Source organism: Symphalangus syndactylus, chromosome 7 (genome assembly GCF_028878055.3).
Source record: "Symphalangus syndactylus isolate Jambi chromosome 7, NHGRI_mSymSyn1-v2.1_pri, whole genome shotgun sequence".
Lineage (NCBI taxonomy): Eukaryota > Metazoa > Chordata > Mammalia > Primates > Hylobatidae > Symphalangus > Symphalangus syndactylus.
In genome coordinates this window covers 9,558,640-9,578,047 of record NC_072429.2, presented here as the reverse complement: position 1 = coordinate 9,578,047, position 19,408 = coordinate 9,558,640, and the positions used below count along the sequence as shown (strand labels likewise).

General features: G+C 55.4%; 1 protein-coding gene across 4 annotated transcripts; it reads left to right on the top strand.

Annotated features, from left to right (window-relative positions):
- Nucleotides 1-71: 71 nt before the first annotated feature.
- On the top strand, nucleotides 72-10,380 carry SNCB (synuclein beta). 4 transcript variants are annotated; one of them, XM_055285094.1, is made up of 6 exons: nucleotides 72-333; nucleotides 940-1,069; nucleotides 3,850-3,891; nucleotides 4,096-4,214; nucleotides 9,282-9,371; nucleotides 9,742-10,380. In XM_055285094.1, exons 2-6 carry the CDS (start codon nucleotides 949-951, stop codon nucleotides 9,772-9,774), a joined length of 405 nt encoding a protein of 134 aa, XP_055141069.1. In that variant the 5' UTR covers nucleotides 72-333; nucleotides 940-948; the 3' UTR covers nucleotides 9,775-10,380. The 4 variants fall into 4 exon arrangements, with proteins under 4 accessions (XP_055141069.1, XP_055141071.1, XP_055141072.1 ...); XM_055285095.2 differs by having other exon boundaries at nucleotides 83-333; nucleotides 3,850-3,879; XM_055285096.1 differs by lacking the exon at nucleotides 3,850-3,891.
- The last annotated feature ends 9,028 nt before the right edge of the window (nucleotides 10,381-19,408 follow it).

Below are 19,408 nucleotides of genomic sequence, written 5' to 3'. Positions count from 1 at the left end.
GCTGTCACCCTCCCCGCCCCCTGTCAGTCAGGCCGAAGGGGCGGCGCGGCCGCCAGGTGGGGCGCTGAGCTCAGAGCTGCCGCAGCGCCAGCGCCGGAGCCGGAGCCCGAGCCGGAGCGCGCGAGCTCGCAGGGCGCGAGGAACGAGCGGTGGCTGGCGACGCACCCGAGACCCGGGCACTGCTGCGCTCCTGCTCAGGACCCGCGACCCGAACGCCTGACCCCGGCCCTATCCCCGCTCCGGCCCCTAGTCCACCCCGGCCTGGCCTAGCGGAGCCCCCGCATCCGCCCGCCGCAGCCGCCGCTCCATCCCCAGCCCCGGCCCCGCATCCAGGTGAGGCGGCCGCGCGCCGGCGATGGGGAACGGGATGAGGATGGAGAGGGGACTGGGGCGGCAGGAGGGAGCTGGGGAAGGGGATAGAAAATGGAGGGGGATCCGGGGGGTGCGCACCCCGGAGTATGTGAGTATGCTCCGGTGTTTGCAGCTGCCCGGGCGGCTGTGGGGACGTGTGTCCGCGCCCGTGTGGGTCGGGGTATTCGTGCGCGTTGGAGCGTCTGCGTGTCCTGTGTGTGCACGTGAGCTTGTCCGTGGTGTATGTTTGTGTGCATGACCGTGTGACTCTGCCGTGCGTGTACAGGCGGGTCCTGGATCTTCGCGCCGAACCCAGCACTCCGGTTCCACGGGGCTGCAGGTTGCAGGGCCCGGATAACCGAGGCAGTGGCCCCTCCCGCGTCCCCGGGTTTCAAGGACGCTAGGACTCTCCGCAGCCCTGAGGCTTCGCACTGGGGGGTGGGGTGGGATGGGGGGAAAGCGGGAGGCGGCTCAGGGTCCAGAAGGGCGCCGCGGTCTCGGGAGTAGGGGGGGCACCTGCGTCCCTCGGGAGGGACTGGGTGAGAGTGCGGTGCCAGCGCACCGGTGCCCGTGTATCGCCCTCCCCAGGCCACCAGGATGGACGTGTTCATGAAGGGCCTGTCCATGGCCAAGGAGGGCGTTGTGGCAGCCGCGGAGAAAACCAAGCAGGGGGTCACCGAGGCGGCGGAGAAGACCAAGGAGGGCGTCCTCTACGTCGGTGGGCGAGGGGCGGGCTTTCTGGGGCTGCAGGGCTGGGGGTCCTCCAAGAGTGTGGAGCTGGGGCCGGGTCCCGGGGAGGGGGGTTCTGGGCAGGAGAATATGAGTCAGCAGGTGGGGCGAGGTCAGCAGGGGTCACAGGGGACATAGCCAGCCCATAGAAGCCTGGGTCTGTATCCGGAAATGGGGACACGGGGCGGGCTGATGGGGGGGGGGCTCCAGCTGAAAGGCCAGGGACCGGTGCAGTGGTGAAAACAGACAGCCTCCTTTTTCTTATCCTTTTTACCATTATTAATAGTTATCCGGTGTTGAACACTTTCTGTATGCCAAGTACTGGGTAAAATGTCATAACATCCATTTCCTCATTTAATGCTCCAGCCCATTCTACAGATAAGGGAAACTGGGCTTCCCAGAGATCTAAGTACTTTGCCCAAGGTCAACAGCTGGTAAATGCTGAAGCTGGGGTTTGAACGGAGCTTTATAGATTCTGAAGCCCCACCCCTTCCCTTGTGGCGCCTCCCTCCAGCACCTCCAAGGCCGAGTTGAGTTGCGTTCCAGGTCCGCCTGCATCACGACTCCTGTGGTGTTACCATTGCCAGCTCTCCTCCCCGTCCACTTTCCTTGCAACCACCGGCTGGTATCAGGAGAAAGGCCAGGGTTGGATAACTTGCCCAGGGTCGTGACATATTTGGATTGAGGCCATTTGAAAAATATTTTGTGTCCACTTACTATGTGCCAGGCATCCTGCGGATGCTGGGGTTTCACAGTGAACAGGAAAGAATGGTTCCTGATCTCCTGATGGTGATACAGAGCATTTCAGTAGTGCGAGTTGACATACAGTGGCTCCCTGAAGAGAATGCCTCATCCCTGAGTAATAAGGGGGGCAGGGCTGCAGAAAAGCCAGGTGCAAAGGCCCTGGGGTGAGCTGGGGGCAGGGCAGGAAGTAGTGGTAGGAGGGGAGGTCAGAGCGATGGGCAGGAGACAGTTCACGAGGGCCCTTTGCAGGCCAGGGCAAAACGTTGTTATGATGGCCACGAGAGATTGTAAGCAAGGGACTGCCATGATGTGATTAGTTTAGAATGGTCACTTGGGCCTCTGGGGACAGAACAACTGCAGGGAGGCCTGATGGGAGATGGTAAAGCCACAGGATGAGGGTGGCAGGGGCAAGGGCGGTGGCAATGGAGACCGGGAGAAGGCTAAAGTGCACGTCTGCTTGATCCCAGCTCTGGCCTTCCTCCTGCCTCCTCCCCAAGGTCTTTCATTCCTGCTGGCCTCTGGCTCCCTGACACTGTCTCTGATAATAGACTTGGCCCCTCCAAGCTATGCTGCTCTTCCCCTTAGATTGGCACTTCCTGCTCCTCCCTCTGCCTGGGAGCCCCTGATGGACCCCAGTTCCTACAAGTTAAAGCCTCGCCTCCCTGTACCCTGGCATTCAGTGCCCTTCATGGTCCTGCCTCAGTCTACGTTTCCCACCACACCCACGGCTCCTGGCACGTGGACTGTCCTGTCCTGAACGCACATTGCTTTGCCTTGTCTGTGTGGGTCTCTGGGCCTGAGACACCCTCTGCAATCTCCTTTCTGATGTCCATCTGCTCCCCATTTCTCAAGGCCCTGGCAGTGTCCCTTCCCTCCTCACACAGTCAGTCCTTGGAGGCTGGAAGTCCTCTCCCCACTACTTGAGGTCCAGGAACTGAATCTGTTCTTCTCTTACCCACTTCAGACAGTGAGCAATTGGCTCAGGGCCTGGCACAGAGTAGGTGGACATGGATGTTTTGTGGGAGGAGTGAAAGGGGACCATGCAGCCCACCCCTCCTGTCCCTGGGTGCTGGTTGGCCTTCACCCTGAGAACTCTGTCTTCCCACACCAGCCTCTCCCCCCACCCCCCTGCCGGGCTCAGTCTGCCTAGACACCCAGTTCTGGATCCATCACTGTGGTCTGTGTTGCCAAATGGTCAGACGGGATACGTCCCACCCTGTTTCCGGCTCTCATCCTCCAGCCCAGATCAGGCCCTCTGGCCTTCCCAGTGGCCCCCAGCCATTTTGAAGTTATCAAGTTGCTACCCTCCGAGGAAGGCCCAGCCAATGCCATGGGTGCCAGTTACAATCTACACATCACCTTTAGACCCACCCTGAGCCTGACACCCCCTACTTTGGCCAGAAGAAGGGGTTTGCACCCTCATTAGGAGAAGAGAATCTTTAGAGGAAATGGAGTGGGGCAGTGGGCTCTGGGCAGTGGTGCATGAGGCACGAGGGGAACCTTTCAAAATACGTGGCTTTGTTGCCTCCCAGCTCCACCCCTACTCCCACCCCCCACCTGCCTTCCATCCTGGGCTACATGCTGTTAGAGTGGTTGGTAGCTGAAGTTTTAGGATCAGAAAGGCCTGAACCTGAATGTCAGTTCAGCCACTTCCTAGTGGTGGGACCCACACTGAACTTCCATCCGTGAAACAGGGACAATAACAGCACCCGTCTCCCGGGGCTGGGGAAAAGTGAAGTGCAGCGGGGCAGGCAGAGGACTTGACACAGCACCGGCCCTCAGCCAACATCCACTAGAGGGGTGGGGTATTGCATCAGGTGGGAGAGAACTGCAACTCCTGCAGACAGAGGTGTGGGGCCCAGTGCAGTGATAGGGGGGTTAACATGGGGGTGCAGGTGGTAGGATGTGGGGACCCAAGGAGGCAGTGATGGGACTGGGATGCCCACTCTGTAATCACCGTGCTGCGCCGGAGTTTCTGTTCCCTCGGCCCAGAGTCCTTAAATGTGCCGCTTTTTCTCCCTGTAGGAAGCAAGACCCGAGAAGGTGTGGTACAAGGTGTGGCTTCAGGTACCAGCCCAGCCCTGGCACCAGCCCCTTCTCTCACTTAGTCCGGTGATCTGGCCGGGAATCAGAGGGCAGGGGCGGGGGAGACTCCCAAGGCTTCTGCAGGAATGCACCGTGGGGAGGGCAGGCCCCGGGATACTGCAAGGCGGGGCATCGATGGTTCCCCCTGGCTCCCAAACCCCTTCCTCAACCCCCTCCCTGCTCCAGTGGCTGAAAAAACCAAGGAACAGGCCTCACATCTGGGAGGAGCTGTGTTCTCTGGGGCAGGGAACATCGCAGCAGCCACAGGACTGGTGAAGAGGGAGGAATTCCCTACTGATCTGAAGGTAAGCGATCCTCCTGACCCACACATGCACGCAAACACACACACACACACACACACACACACACACCAGGCACACAAATAAACCTGTCACCATCCCCGCCCCCCCAATCCTACCACCAGCCTGGAACACAAGCCACTTTGCCTCCCATCCTGCAAAGCCATGCTCGACTCAACTCTGAATGCATCTGAATAAAGGCGTGCATGGGTGTCATGCTCCCGGTGTTGGGGACCCAGACCTGGCTGTCTGCGTGTATCCTGCCTGCCAGCGTGACCCAGATGACTTCTGGCCACGTCTGCATGTGTCAATGATTGTTCATTCATTTCTTTTCATTCAACAAATATCCATGCCAGAGAGGAATTGTTGTAGAGGCTGCCGCAGTGAATAGGTTCCTACGTTCCTGCAGCTGACATTCTAGTGGGAGAAGATAGTAAAACGCAAGCCAGCAGGCAGGATGCTTTCCGCAGGGATAAGTGCTACAGAGAAAAGACAGAGAGGGCGATGGGACAGACAGGCAAGGGGTGAGAGGGCTATTTTAGCTGGGAAGGCTTCTCTGAGGAAGAACCATTTGAGCTGACACCCAAGGGATGAGAGAGGCAGCCTTGAGATGTGTGGGAAGCGAATTTCAGGCCGTAGGAACACCAAGTACCAATGCCCTGAGGCAGGTTGGAGCAGGTGGGAGCTGTGCAGTTGTGTTTCCCCAGGGGAAGCCCTGGGGGCCACTCACGTGTTCATGGAGACAGATCCCCCTACTAGGACCCCCTGATAAGAGGGGGTTAAGAGTTGTGAGCTCTGAACCCACCTACCCCCAGCCTCAGCTGGGTTTGAATCCTAACTCCACTACCTCCTGGCTGCATGACCCTGGGCAGGTCCCACCATGTCTCTGAACCTGATGGTTCAACTGTAAAATGCGAGTGAACACAATAGGAATCTTATGCAGATTGGAGATAATATAGATTAGATATTCTCAAAGCTTGGGTGTGTATCAATCACCAAGAGGCCAGGTTAAAATACAGATTGTTAGCTTCATTGTTAGAATTTCTGATTCAGTAGGTCTGAGGTGGGGCTGGAGGATTTGCATTTCTAACAAGTACCCAGGTGAGGTTGATGCTGCAGTTCCAGGGAGCATACTATGAGAACCATGGATATAAAGAGCTGGGTTTGCATACAGTGAATGCCCCGCAAGAGACTGTGGCCACATGATCATGCAAGCAGTCTGGGTCTGCCTGCAGGGGATCCTGTGACCACAGGTGTGCCTGGAAGTGGACCCCCATGACATGTGTGTGCAGGCATTCGCTGTGGATGCTGTGTGTCTGTCCACAGACATGTGCAGACCCTGCCTCCATGGAGATGGGGGCTCCTTCTGCAGCGTTTGGTTTGGGTGATCAGTGTACGCTCAGCGTGAGTGCGTCCGCCAGGCTGTGGGAGACCCCACGCTGCCCTCCACTCCTGACATTTTGCACAGTTGGTTCCTTCTACTGTTGGAAGTCAGGATCTTGATTCAGAAGTTCTAGTTTGAGCCCTGTTTCTGCATTTTACTATCTGCATGACTTCCCATTTCTTTTTTTTTTTTTTTTTTGAGACGGAATTTTGCTCTTGTTGCCCAGGCTGGAGTGCAATGGCACGATCTTGGCTCACTGCAACCTCTGCCTCCTGGATTCTAGCAATTCTCCTGCCTCAGCTACCCAAGTTGCTGGGATTACAGGCACCCGCTACCACATCTGGCTAATTTTTTGTATTTTTAGTAGAGACGGGGTTTCACCATGTTGGCCAGGCTGGTCTCGAACTCCTGACCTCAGGTGATCCACCTGCCTCGGCCTCCCAAAGTGCTGAGATTACAGGCATGAGCTACTGCGCCCGGCCATGACTTCCCATTTCTTATAATCATGTTACCAATAATCACTCTCATTCATTGATCTGTTTCATGAGCAGGCACTGTCCCAGATGTTTTACATGAAATAACTCATTGACTCTTCACAAGGTACCTATATGGCACCATAACCAGCCCATTTTACAGATGAAGAGACTGCAGTTTAGAGAAGTGAAGTCACTTGCCCAAGTCCCCAGTTCCTGCCTGTCTCCCTTATAAGGTGGTCAGGAGGATAAGCTCAGGCCATGTCACTGGAGTCGCTTGGTGATGGCATAGGGCCAGTCCTAGTGCTGCGAGCTGGGGTGCAAAAGAAAGGCAGGTTCAGCCTGTCTGTCAACCCCAGGCTGTTTGTGATGGGTGTTTGCACAGAATCATTTCTCTCTGGTCACCTTTCTCCTACTGGTGCTTGCGGACACCTCAAGGCTACCCTCCCAAGGGAGCTCAAGATCACAGAGTTATAACCCAGACAACAGCCCCTTGGGCCCCCAGCGGCGTCGGGGACTCAGGCAGGCCCATGGCCTGCATTTCTGAGACTCTGCTTCAAGCATGCTTTATCCATCATCATGGAATCCTCACCAGCCTTGTTTCCCATGCAAGGCTGCTGAGATTAGAAGCAAAATGACTTGCCTGATGCCAGGTAGCTACCAGGTGGCCAGGCTGGGGTTGTTTGTTTGTTTTCTCAGATGGGGTCCTGCTATGTTGCGCAGGCTGATCTTGAACTCCTGGGCTCAAGCAATCCTCCTGCCTCAGCCCTCCAAGTATCTGGGATTACAGGCTATGGGGGTTTTTTTAAGTGAATTTTTTATTGAAGTACAATGTACATATGGAAAACTGGCAGCTCCATGAAATGTTCACAGAGGAAACTCCCCTTGTAACCAATAGCCAGCTCGAGACAGAACATTACCCCCCAGGACCCCACCTTGTGACCCCTTCCAGTTCCTATCCCCAGGGCCAGGACTAGGGGGAGACAAAAGGGGTGTCTGGGGGCACTCACTCATGGAGTCTCACTTGCATGGCCAGGAGACGGAGGCCAGGGCTCCCTAACATCTGCACTCCAGAAGCCTCACCCACCTCCCCTCAGTCCTGGCCCTGCCTATCCCCTTCCAAGGGGAACTGCTTTCTGCCTTTTTTTTAGATGGAGTCTCACTCTGTTGCCCAGGCTGGAGTATAGTGGCACAATCTCAGCTGACTGAAACCTTCACCTCCTGGGTTCAAGCGATGCTCCTGCCTCAGCCTCCTGAGTACCTGAGACTACAGGCGCGCACCACCACGTCTGGCTAATTTTTGTATATTTAGTAGAGACGGGGTTTCACCGTGTTGGCCAGGCTAGTCTCAAACTCCTGACCTCAAGTGGTCTGCCCGCCTTGACCTCCCAAAATGCTGGGAGTGGTAACAGGCGTGAGCCACTATGCCTGGCCTTGCTTCCTGGCTTCTATCAGCACAAAATTAGTTGGGTGTTTTTTGACTTCTTGTAAATGTTATCATGAGGCTGGGCGCAGTGGCTCATGCCTGTAATCCCAGGCATGAGGCCGAGGTGGGCAGATCACCTGAGGTCAGGAGTTTGAGAACAGCCTGGCCAACATGGCAAAACCACATCTCTACTAAAAATACAAAAATTAGCCAGACGCAGTGGCACATGCCTGTAATCCCAGCTACTTGGGAGGCTGAGGCAGGAGAATCGCTGGAACCCAGGAGGCTGAGGTTGCGGTGAGCCGAGATCACACCACTGCGCACCAGCCTGGGCTGCAGAGTGAGACTCCGTCTCAAAAAAAAAAAAACAAAAAAAGGTTATCATGAAGGCCATGCTCTTCTGTTCTGTATCTGGCTTCCTCCATTCATCAGGAAGCTTGTGAGACTCAGCCCTGCTCTTGTATGCATTGTTGTTCTTCATTCTTGTTGTGTAGTATTCCATTGTGTCGTTAGGTCACAAGGCACACATCCATTCTACTGATGTTGGACATTTGGGTTGTTTCCAAACAATGTGCTCAAGCTGGCTTGTTTTGTTTTGTTTTGTTGAGATGGAGTCTCACTCTGTTACCTAGGCTGGAGGGCAGCGGTGCGATCTTGGCTCACTGCAACCTTTGCCTCCCGGGTTCAAGCGATTCTCCTGCCTCAGCCTCCCAAGTAGCTGGGACTACAGGCATGCGCCACAGCGCCCAGCTATATCAAGCTGGCATTTTTAGCACTACATTCCATCCCTGGGTTCTGGTCATAGCTGGGTGAATTGGGGGCAAACTAACGTTTTCCCACCTCCTGGGCCTTGGCATACCCATCTGTGCAGTGGGGAAATGAGCCAGGTCAGGAGCTGGAAACTCATGTGCCCACAGGGCCCACCTAGACAGGTAATGTGAAGGAGCTGACGCTGCCTGATGGAGCTGGGACACCCAGGGTGCAGACGTGGTCAGGGCAGGCTTTCCCCAGCACCAATGCTCCAGGATCCCAGGCGTGTGGCAGCCCCACATGAGGCACTGCACAGACTGTGCATGGATCCTAGGCTATCGCCTGTGCTTGTGTGTGCAGCTAGCTCAGTCCCATGTTTCTTCACATATATGTGGTCACCTGCAGGTGGCTGGCCATGTGTCCGGCAGCCCGCCCACATGCATGCCCGCTGGTCTGCACCTGTCTGGGCAGCAGACGCAGCGGGGAGGGGAGAGTCTTAGCTCACACATCCAAGCAACACCACGAGCTGTGGCTTCCAGCTTATCTTAAAATAGCAACAGCTGAAGAAACGAGGCCACACAGGGCCCGGGGGAGGGATGAGTGGAAGGTGGCGGGGGAATGGCTCAGAGCCCCTGCCCAGCCCTGTCCCTGAGCCTCCAGCTCCCTTCAGCCCAGAGGAGCCCGAGGGTTATCTCTGGGGGTCCCGATGCCCAGCACAGAGCCTGACACAAAGGATGAGGCATAAGCTGGTGACTGAGCATCCAAATGGTGGAAGTGCAGAGGCTACCAGGCGTGGGGGAGCGGTGTGGAGAGCCAGCGCCCACTCCACACTGCCCCTTCAACTGTGATTCGGGGGAATTTCCCCCTTCACCTCCATCCCACTTCCAAGGTACTCCAAATAAACAACTGAATTAGAAATTATCCTTGCTCTGCCAACCCACCCTAGCCTTCCCCACTCCAACCAGCCCAAAGCTTACCAGTGTGGGAATTTGGGGGGCATCCTGGCTGTCCTCACCAGCCCTGACCTTCTCTGCCCACAGCCAGAGGAAGTGGCCCAGGAAGCTGCTGAGGAGCCACTGATTGAGCCCCTGATGGAGCCAGAAGGGGAGAGTTATGAGGACCCACCCCAGGTGAGGGGGCAGCAGGGCTGGGCGGGACTTTGGGAATCCAGGATGATTGCTGCTGTCCCTAGCTGGAGTGGGACATTCCTGGCATGAGATGGTTTGGCCAGGGAGCTTGACATCCGTCTTCTAGAATCCAGGCCCCAGGAGGTGGGAGCAGGGAGGAGAGGGCAGATAGGGTCTAGCACTGGGCCCCAGGCACACCTGCCCAAGAATTCTCTGTTGTCCCCAACTTCCAGGCTCCTCCCCTGCCCAGGAAAAGGGGAATGTGCTATTCCTCCTTGAGGGAGAGGGTTCTTGGGCCAGGGCTTGGCCACTTGGTCTCAAACTCCTCCTCCTTTTTGCTCTTCTCTACTCCACCCCCATCCCTGTGATGCAGGAGGAATATCAGGAGTATGAGCCCGAGGCGTAGGGGCCCAGGACAGCCCCCACCAGCAGCACAATTCTGTCCCTGTCCCTGCCCCGCCCCCCAGAGCCAGGGCTGTCCTTTGACTCCTTCTCCCCAATCACAAGATCTTCCTTCCGCTCTGAGGCAACCCCCTCGGAGCCTGTGTTAGTGTCTGTCCGTCTGTCTGTCCTACCCGCCCGCGTCCAACCCCGGGGCGTGGACAGGGCCGGGGTTGCGGCCGCGGCTGGGAGCCTCGCCCTTCCAGTGTTGCCTCCTCCTGTCCAGCGTCTGCGCGGATGTAGCATGTTCTATGTGTTTTTAAACGAAGATCCGAAGCGACGGCTCCTCCCCGATCCCCGACAGTGGCTCTCCAAGGGGCCCCCGGGCAGCCCCAGAGCACCCCGCCCCACTCCCATTAACCCCGAGAACCTTTTTTTTTTTTTAACCAAAACCAGGAGCCAGGCTGTGCCATGTCCCCCGCACCCCATCCCAGCCGGCCCGGTCCAAACGCGGGCGTCGTGTGTTGTGATTGTGGCATGGAGAGTCCCCATCCCCCCGTGTGAGCGTGTCCCGGGCGGGTGGGCCCGGCCGCCCCCCCGAGAGTCCATGAATAAAGCTAATCTGTCTGTAGCCAGAGCCGCACCAGCAGGGCTGGGCTGGGCGCCGGGTGGGGGCGACACGTGGCGGCCGGTCTTCCAGGTCCCAGCCTACCCCTCTGTGCTCTTTGGGGACTGGCACACACAGCCCAGGTACAAGACTGGCCACCTCTGGCTTCGCGTCTCCATCTCCTACTCTGTCCCCTGGATGGCAGGTCGGGGACAGTGCCCCCGTGGCTGGGACACGCAGTTGGCTGGGAGGCGGGCAGGTGGCCTCGGGCGCCTCCTGCTAGTCCCTAAAGTGCCAGCTGGGAATGCAGGATCTAGGGAAGCCCCATGCCACCGCAGCGTTGGGGCGGAAGGGCTCACAACTGGCCGCACAGGCAGCGCAGGCGCGCCGATGCCCACTCACGCGCGGACCCACGTGCCTGTCCGTGGGTCCATGTGCGCGAACCCGAGTGTGCACACTCTGGCCGCGCGAGCGTGCAAACACGCGTGCATGCACGCTGGCCAACACGTGCAGGCCAGCGCGCTCCCATTCGAGCGCTGAAAGACCTCTCCCACTCCAGAACGTGGACACGCACAAAGCCCCGCGCGCACCTGCCCAAAGCAGAAAAACTTGTCTAAGGGGAAGGGAAATGGGCAACTGCCCGTGGAGCCAGCAGAGCCCTGGCCTCCTGTGCTCCACCCTCCCACCCCCACGAAGGCGCCGGAATGTTTGAGGCCGAAAGTTTGAGGTGGGCGAGGGCCCGCAGAGGTCTGGGATGCCGCCCGGGAGCCTTGAGCGGATCAGGATCAGCACTAGGGGGCCCCCAACACCGCCTCAGAGTGAGAAAGATGGGGGCGGAGATACTGCTGGCTCCGTGCAGAGCACCGCCCCCCATGCGCTGCCTTTATTAGCATATAGGCACTCCCTGCGCGAGGCCCCGCCCCTGCCCTCTTGCCGCAGAGGCCCTCTCTCCGCGTTTGCACCGAGGCCCCGCCCCGTCCCGCAGAGGCCCCGCCCCCACCCGGACGGGATCTTGGCGTGGCTATGCCGCAGAGGCCCCCAAGCTCGCCTGCGCAAGACCCTGCCCTATTCTAAACCTCGGTGCGACCTCAATTCCGTGCCGCAAGCCTGCCTCGCCCTCCAGGCTCTAGCTAGAAGAAGGTTGCTCTATTCAGTTAGCCCCCGAGTGTTAGCGCCTCCTCTTTCTCTGAGTTGTTGGGGGCAAGAAGTGGTGCCAAGCTGGGAAGAAGGCCTTGAACGCTGCGGGAGACCGTTCTGCTCAGGTCACCTTGGCCCGCAGGGTAGGGACCTTTATTTCCGGAAGTAGGAGGCAGCTGGCAGACGTGGGGCGGGTGGGGTTGGGGGGGAAACAAACCGGTGGGCTTGGATTCTCTGAGTCACTTACGTGAGGATGCCAGGAGCTCCAGATTCCTTTTGGTTGAATTAAGATGCTAGTCACAACCCACAATCCGTGGGGATTGCAACCTCGTGGCCCTCAGGCTGAATTTGGCCTGTAGATATGTTTGATTTGCGAGCACAAGGTTTTAAAATTGTAAAATTTGAATGCCTTTAGGCTGGATACACTTCCAGTTGGTCACGGTCCCTTCCCCTCCTTTTGTATCACGCCCATCCACTTCACTCATTTTCATGCACTGCGTGGCCTCTAAAGACTGAGTTTGCCGCCTCCAATCCAGCTACCAGCACCTGATCCCCATTTTTAAACGCCAAAACCAAGTTTGCCATCTGGCTTGTGGGGAGATTCATTCCTGCTTCCTGGGTGCCAAGCCTCACACCTGGTCCCACTGAGAATGGTTGTGCCCAGAGACCAGTGTTCTCATCTGCCAGGGTCAATGCATTCCAGGCACAGGCCTGGAAGTGTCAGCCAAGATACCAGCCTCGTGTCAGAAGCCTTGACCGTGTGCATGTGAGAGCCCACACATCTCATGGGCTCTCCCTGGTGACAGGGACCAAGCCATTTCCTAAGTGCCCAGTATATCCATGAAACGCTTATCTCCAGTAATTTCACTGGAAACTGCCCTCGAGTCTTTCTTGTTTTTTACCCCCAATTTATGAATGAAGGAATGAAGCCTGGAGAGGCAGTTACCTGCCCACTGTCACCATCTCTAGGAAGTGGCAAAGGCCACATTCGGCCCCAAGCCTGTCTCCAAAGCTCAACTCCTTTGGAATTTCCAAAAGGGGCCTGCTTTGCCTCTGAGGGGAGATAAACAAAAGACACCAGCAACAGGAAAATGTGGAGGTAGCAGCGTGGAGATTACAGACACTTGTGCAATTTCATGGAGCCAGGGAGCGAGGTTGTGTATGTGGGTGGGTTTGAGCTGTGTGTGCACACTTACGAAGGTGGTATGGGCATGAAGTGTGCTGTGTCTGCATCAGTGTTCACGCATGTACACGTGTTGTCCACACGTGTTGTGGGTTCGTTTGGTCCAACAGTGTGTGTGGCACAGCTGCTCTGTCCTTAGATGGAGGAGGGGCTGCAGGGAACAGCCCTCAGGTCACTTCTCCTACTAAAGCTCACCTAAAATACATGGAACAAGATAATCTTGAGTTTTACGAAGAACAAAGCAGAGCGGTGTGATAGAATGTGACGAAGAGGAGGTGGTGAGCAACCTTAAAATAAGGCGGCCAGGGGCCAGGTGCGGTGGCTCACGCCTGTAATCCCAGCACTTTGGGAGGCCCAGGCGGGCAGATCACAAGGTCAGGAGATCGAGACCATCCTGGCTAACACGGTGAAACCCCGTCTCTACTAAAAATACAAAAAATTAGCTGGGCGTGGTGGCGGGTACCTGTAGTCCCAGCTACTTGGGAGGCTGAGGCAGGCGAATGGCGTGAACCCGGGAGGCGGAGCTTGCAGTGAGCGGAGATGGAGCCACTGCACTCCAGCCTGGGCGACAGAGCAAGACTCCGTCTAAAAAAAAAGAAAGAAAGAAAGAAAAGAAGGCTGCCAGGTCAGTTGTCTGAGTTGTCTGAGGAGGGGAGATTGGAGCTGAAACCTGATGGAGAAGAGGGTGGTATGGGAAGACCTGGGGGGCGGCAAGTGTCACGGATGGAGGAAAAGCCCCCCTCGCTGTGTCTGTGTCCCCAGCAGTGTGGCCATCAGGCTGAGCCCAGCCAGGCCTCCTGAGATCCGTGGATCCAGCCCCACCTCACCTGGCCCGTGATTTCCCTTTGTCTGCCTGCCTCCTTCTCCATCCAGACAGCGGCCGTCACCTCTGCCTGCCGCAAATCTCCCTCTTCTGAGCTTTCGTTAGTCCTCTGACTGGAAGTGATTTCTCCTCCTCACCCCCATCCTGGTTTGCTGTGCACACAGAGACTGCCTTCCCACCCATGTCAGCACCCTAAGGACCCTTGCTGGGTGGCTAACCTGAAAACTGCCCTCTCCCACTGATGGAGGGCTGGGGACTGTCCCCCATGCCCACTGTTCGTCGGTCTCCCCACCCCCACCCCCAGTAATGCAGCTCCACAGCTTTCTCTGGAACTTTATTTTTGTTTTCTCCCTTCCCTATTTATAGCTCTCTCCCCTTCAAACCATCCCTGCATCCATCCTGTTGCCTGGAAACAGGCTCTGGGCTGAGGGTGGGGGAAGGCCAGGCTGAGCCCAGGCAGGGGAAGGAAGAGCTGTCACCCACTCCCCTCTTAGCACCACCCCCGGGCTCCTAGAAGCCCACCCCTCCCTCTGCCCAGCACCCATCGTGTTTTTTAAAAAGAGAAAACAAAATGTGACAAGCAGCGGCCTTTGGGAAGTCCCTCCTGGCTCCTCAAGGGCACCGTGATTTCACTCGCACCTCTCAACTCTCAATAGCCTACCCTGCCCAAAGCTTGGACCCATTTTTTCAGATGAGGAAATGGAAGTTTCAAGAAGCAAAAGTCTTGCAGCCCAGGTACCCTCTCAGTGGAAGCTCCATGCTGTAGGGTTGAGAGCCTTAGGATATCGGCCTGACACACTGAAAAGAAAGCTTGAAAGCATAAATCATTCTGTAATTCTTTACTTACAGAAGGATAGAGAGAAAAAGTTTACAACAACCCTGCCACACAGCAAGCCACTGGCTACGCATCTGCCATGCCCTCTGCCATGCGCCCTACCATGCCCCTGCAGTCCCCCCACCTACCTCCTACTGTGCGCCCACCACACCCAACTGCAGCTTGACTTCTGACCCTAGTGCTTACTTCCACAGATTGGACCAGGCTTGCTTCCTGACTGTCACGCCACCAACTGTGGCAGTGGAAGTTCACATAACCTCTCCGAGCCTTGGTTTCCTGATCCCCAAAATGAGGATGCTAATTTCCACCCCATAGGACTAGTAGGAGATTTAAATGCAATATTGATGAGAAAGTGCTTCGTAAATTATAGAGTGCTGTAAATTGGGAGTGATCAATTAGAATAGTTAATATTGTTTATTGTTATTGTCATTGTTAGGGCCAAGAGGTAGGGCAGGGGAGCCAAAATCAGCCCTGAGATTAGAGAGGGAGCCCCTGGCCAGGGTCCAGGCAGAAGGACTCCTTTCCCTGGCTGAATGAGGGACATGGGTGGGGGCTGCCTGGGCGCACCTGCAGGATATCAGGGAGTGGAGGAGGGCACAGAGGTCCTCTTGTGCCCAATTTCTCCCTCTCAAGTGCTCCATCCCTTATTGTCTACCCCCAACTCATTGTCCCCTGCCCTAAGGTCCAACTTTGCTTTCCAAATAGTCTCTCTGGGATAACTTGAGCCCAGGAGTTCAAAATCAGCCTGGGCAACATAGCAAGTCCCTGTCTACAAAAAATACTAAAAATTAGCTGGGTGCAGTTGTTCACACCTGTAGTCCCAGCTACTAGGGAAACTGAGGTGGGAGGATTGCTTGGGCTCAGGTATTGGAGGCTGCAGTGAGCTGTGATCATGACACTGCACTCCTTCCTAAGCAAAGCAAGACCCTGTCTCAAAAAGAAAAAGAAAAAGGAAAAAAAAAAGGGCTCTTGGGCAGAATGGGAGAGAGGGCTGCCAAGGAGCAGCTGGGCCATGATTCAGCCTGAGTCACCCATCCGAATCCTGGGGCCTCCCTCATCCAGGCCAGGCCACAGCTGCTGGGGGTGAGAGGGTGCAGCGAGGGGGGAGGGGGCCTGTGTGAGCAGCAGGCTGTGCGCATGTGTGCCCAGGCTAGGGCTCTCATGACCATCAGTGCAGCACTGTGAGGGCCTGGGGGTAGTGCATGTGAGGAGATCAGGGTGGGGAAGGTGACCCGACGTGCATCAGTTATCTGGGCTGACTGAGGAGGTAGGGTTTCCTCGTGTGTGTGCATATGTGTGTGTGTGTAGCATGTGCACATGTATGAGGGCATTGTATGTGTGTCTGAGTAGGGCTAGAGTTTGACTCCCAACTTTATTACTTTCTAGTTGTGCAACCCTGGCAAGTTACTTAATGTCTCTGAACTTTTTAGTTTCTTCACCTATGAAATGGGAATAATTGTATTGTCTCAGATGGTTTTCTTTAGGATTAAATAGAATGAGGTGATGACTGTAAAACACTAATGTACAGTAAGTGGTATACTACCATCGTTATCATCATCTGGGGGTCCTGGGTTATACATGGCACACAGGAGGATGGGTGTGGATCCGAGTGTCTGTATTCAGAGGGTGCAGGTGTGTGGGGTCTGGGTAAGTATTTTTTATTTTTATTTTTAAATAAAAAAATTAAAAAAAATTTATTCACTCTTAATAGCCAACTACAACTACAGGTAAGTATTTCTTGAAGGAGTGTGTGCTTGTATGTGGTGTGTGCATCCCTGAAGCAAACACAAGAACTGTACAGAAAGTTGGGTTTATATGGCACTGCCTGCCCTCCCCCCGCCACACACACACACAGAGCGCACACCTTCTCTAGTGGCTTCAATTTGCTGAAATATGGCCTAGACCAGGACCAGAGTTCAGGCAGCTGTGGCAAAGAGTTCAGGAACTGTGGATGCTGCTGTGTTGGGAGTCTCAGACCTTCTCAAAAGTTTTAGCCTCAAACAAAGCTAGAATGGGAGTAGCTGCCTGGGTGTGAGAAGGGGATTGTGCTTTATGGAGGAGATATGAACATGATATGAACGTGAAAGAGAGGGGGAAAGAGGGCAAGGTACATATTGTGTGTGTGTGTGTGTGTGTGTGTGCAGGGGTGGCTTTGGGGGGTGGCTGCTGTCTCTGCTCTGGTACAGTCTGCTTGTCTCCATGGTGCCTGTTGCCACAACGCTTGCTTTTCAGAAAGTCACTGGGATTGTTTATTCCACCCCCGGCCTGGGCGCCAGCCAAGGAGCTGCAGGCACTTGTTTATCTTCTGGTGCGTACGAGTGTGTATGGCTCCCCAGTGGCAGAGCAACCTGAGATACATACACACACTCACACGGGTGTGGGTGACCATGTCGGTTGTCACAGGGTTAGCCTGAACCCAAGGATGAATCACAACCTGGGACCAGATGGATTCTCTCCACACGGGGACAAAGATGACCCCCAGCAATTCCAGGTGTATGCAACACCGATTCAGCAAGGCCCAAAATTCCAGGAGAGTATGAGAAGCAGGTGGCTTTGGTTCTGTGCTCCATCCCTGACTCCCTCTCCCCACAGAACAAATCAGTGACCTGGGTCACTGCCCACGCTAGAGCTGGCACTGGGATCCATCCCATCCCACCACATGGGCTGGGATGGGGAGGTGGTCTCCCAAGGAAAATGGAGGTGCCGTGGTCAGAAAAGGGTGCGCAGTGCTGGGCTTGCCCTAACACTGCTGTCCACAGCAAAGGCACTTGGTGTATTTTTCCTCCCTACATCTTCCTTAGAGCTCTGAGAGCTAAGCATTGTATATGATGATATCGAGGCTAAGAGAGACCTCGACCAAGGCCATACAGCTAGTAACTGGCAAAGCCAGGACTGAACCCACATCAACTGCCTCCGTACCTGTTTTGAGCTCCTCCTCTGCATTAGCAAGTGCTTTGTTTTGTTGTCTGGAAATTTTCATTTTAAAAATGTTTTTATCAACAAGTCCCTATGGAACAAGGGCGGTTGCAGAGCATGGCAGAGGACCTAGATTGTAAAGAGGCTCCAGTGTCCCCATAGCAGGCACTGCCAGAACTCCGACCACATCCCTTTGGGTGCCCTTATCATTTTTGTGCTCACCAGCAGGACTCCCAGCAGCAGTACCTGCATCTTTGTCAGAGAGATGCTCTCAGGCTGCTGGGACCCACTTTGCCCACACTCATTGTGGGCCAGGAGTGCCTGAGAATTAACGTACAGCCCATGCAACACATTCCAGGGATGGCCCTTAACCAACATCTGCTGGTGTTGGGATATAAATACCCCACCTCCCTTGCCCTCAGCCAGGAGAATTCCAAAATGTGTATTTACCCCATTTTCCAAGAGTTCCCTGCAGGATTAAGCTTCACTCACTCACTGTGGTAGCCGACTTAATAATAACCTCATACTGGCTGCCTTCCCTTCCTGGGTCACCTTCCCACTCCCCTGCTGGTGTCCTTGCACCTCACAAATAAACCACATGCTTTTGATCTTTATCTCCAGGTCTGGGAGCTGCCCTGGGGTTCTGGATCCCATCCCCGCCTTCCAACTGAGCATCCAGGCCCAGCCCTGCTCCTCTCTTTTGCTGACACCTTGCCCTTTCCCTCTGTACTGGGCCCCTCCCATCAGAATTTAAATGCCTTCAAGTCTCCTTCATCTCAACCTCCCATCCCTCTGGAGAGACTGTCATTCCTGTTTTCTCTCTCAAAGCCCAGACTTTCTGAGGAAGTTGTCTACTTGCCCACCCCATTTCCTTACTCCCATTTCCTCATCAACCTACCCCCCACCATGGCTGCCTTCCACCTCGCTACTCCACTGACTGCATATCATCAACTTTCAAAGTCCAGAGGATACCTTTCAGGCCATATCTTGTCTTCTTGATGTGGTGACTCTCCTGCTTTCTGGAACACTCTCTCCCTTGGCTTCTGAGACATAACATTCTCCTGGGCTGCTTCTGGCTTCTCAGATCACTGCTTCTCATTCTTTGCTGCAGCCTCCTTTTCCCAGCCAGTCCCTTCATGTTGGCGTGCCTCAGGGTTGGCCTAGGGCCCTTGTGTCTCCCTACCTGGTGTGTACCTGATGTGTACTGTCCTCCCATGTGCCGACACCCCTCCCATGACCTCCAGCACCAGCTGGAGGTGGATGGGCTCCCTTGTCTGCCTTCAGCTTTGGCCACTACAGAACTCAGTTCTGGACTCAAATATATCAGCATGGCCATCCTATAAACCCCTCTTTCCCCCCAGAGCTCATAAGTTATCTGTCCTTCATCCACCTAGCTCCCCAAGGCAGAATCTCAGAGAGACAGCAGAGTTCTCTCTCCCCTCTCACCCACATACCTCATGGTCAAGGCCTACTGATTTTTTTTTTTTTTTTTTTTTTTTTTGAGATGGAGTCTTGCTCTGTCGCCCAGGCTGGAGTGCAGTGGTGCAATCTCGGCTCACTGCAAGCTCCACCTCCCGGGCTCCTGCCATTCTCCTGCCTCAGCCTCTCCGAGTAGCTGGGACTACAGGCGCCCGCCACCATGCCTGGCTAATTTTTTGTATTTTTAGTAGAGACGGGGTTTCACCGCGGTCTCGATCTCCTGACGTCGTGATCTGTCCGCCTCGGCCTCCCAAAGTGCTGGGATTACAAGCGTGAGCCACCGCGCCCGGCCTGGCCTACTGATTTTATCCCTCCAATCTGACCCCTCCTCTCCATCCCTACAAATGCTGCCGTGGTTCAGGCATCATCATCGCTCACCTGAACACCCGCCATAGCCTCCTCACTCCTGCCTAGTCCCTGCTCCTGTCCACCCTCGTCCTGTACCGGGGGACCTTTTTCGATCACAGGTTGGTTCTTGCCACTTTTCACATCTGTGAACTTCTCCAAGCCTTAATTTCATCTGTGTCATGGAGCCAGTAATGTTTACTTTGAAGGGCTGTGGGGAGAAAAAAATGAAATGATGAATGTGGAATAAGGGTTTGTAAGCTCTGAAGCGAAATGGCCTTGTGGGCAGTGAATGAGCAATTTTCAGGACCGGAAATGTGAGGAAGCAGCCCTG

Excerpts from the sequence above, each read along its gene's own strand:
- SNCB (XM_055285094.1), top strand. The coding sequence starts at position 949 with ATGGACGTGTTCATGAAGGGCCTGTCCATGGCCAAGGAGGGCGTTGTG. Across the intron at positions 3,892-4,095 it reads GGTACAAGGTGTGGCTTCAG|TGGCTGAAAAAACCAAGGAA; the intron begins GTACCAGCCCAG and ends TCCCTGCTCCAG. Across the intron at positions 4,215-9,281 it reads AATTCCCTACTGATCTGAAG|CCAGAGGAAGTGGCCCAGGA; the intron begins GTAAGCGATCCT and ends CTCTGCCCACAG.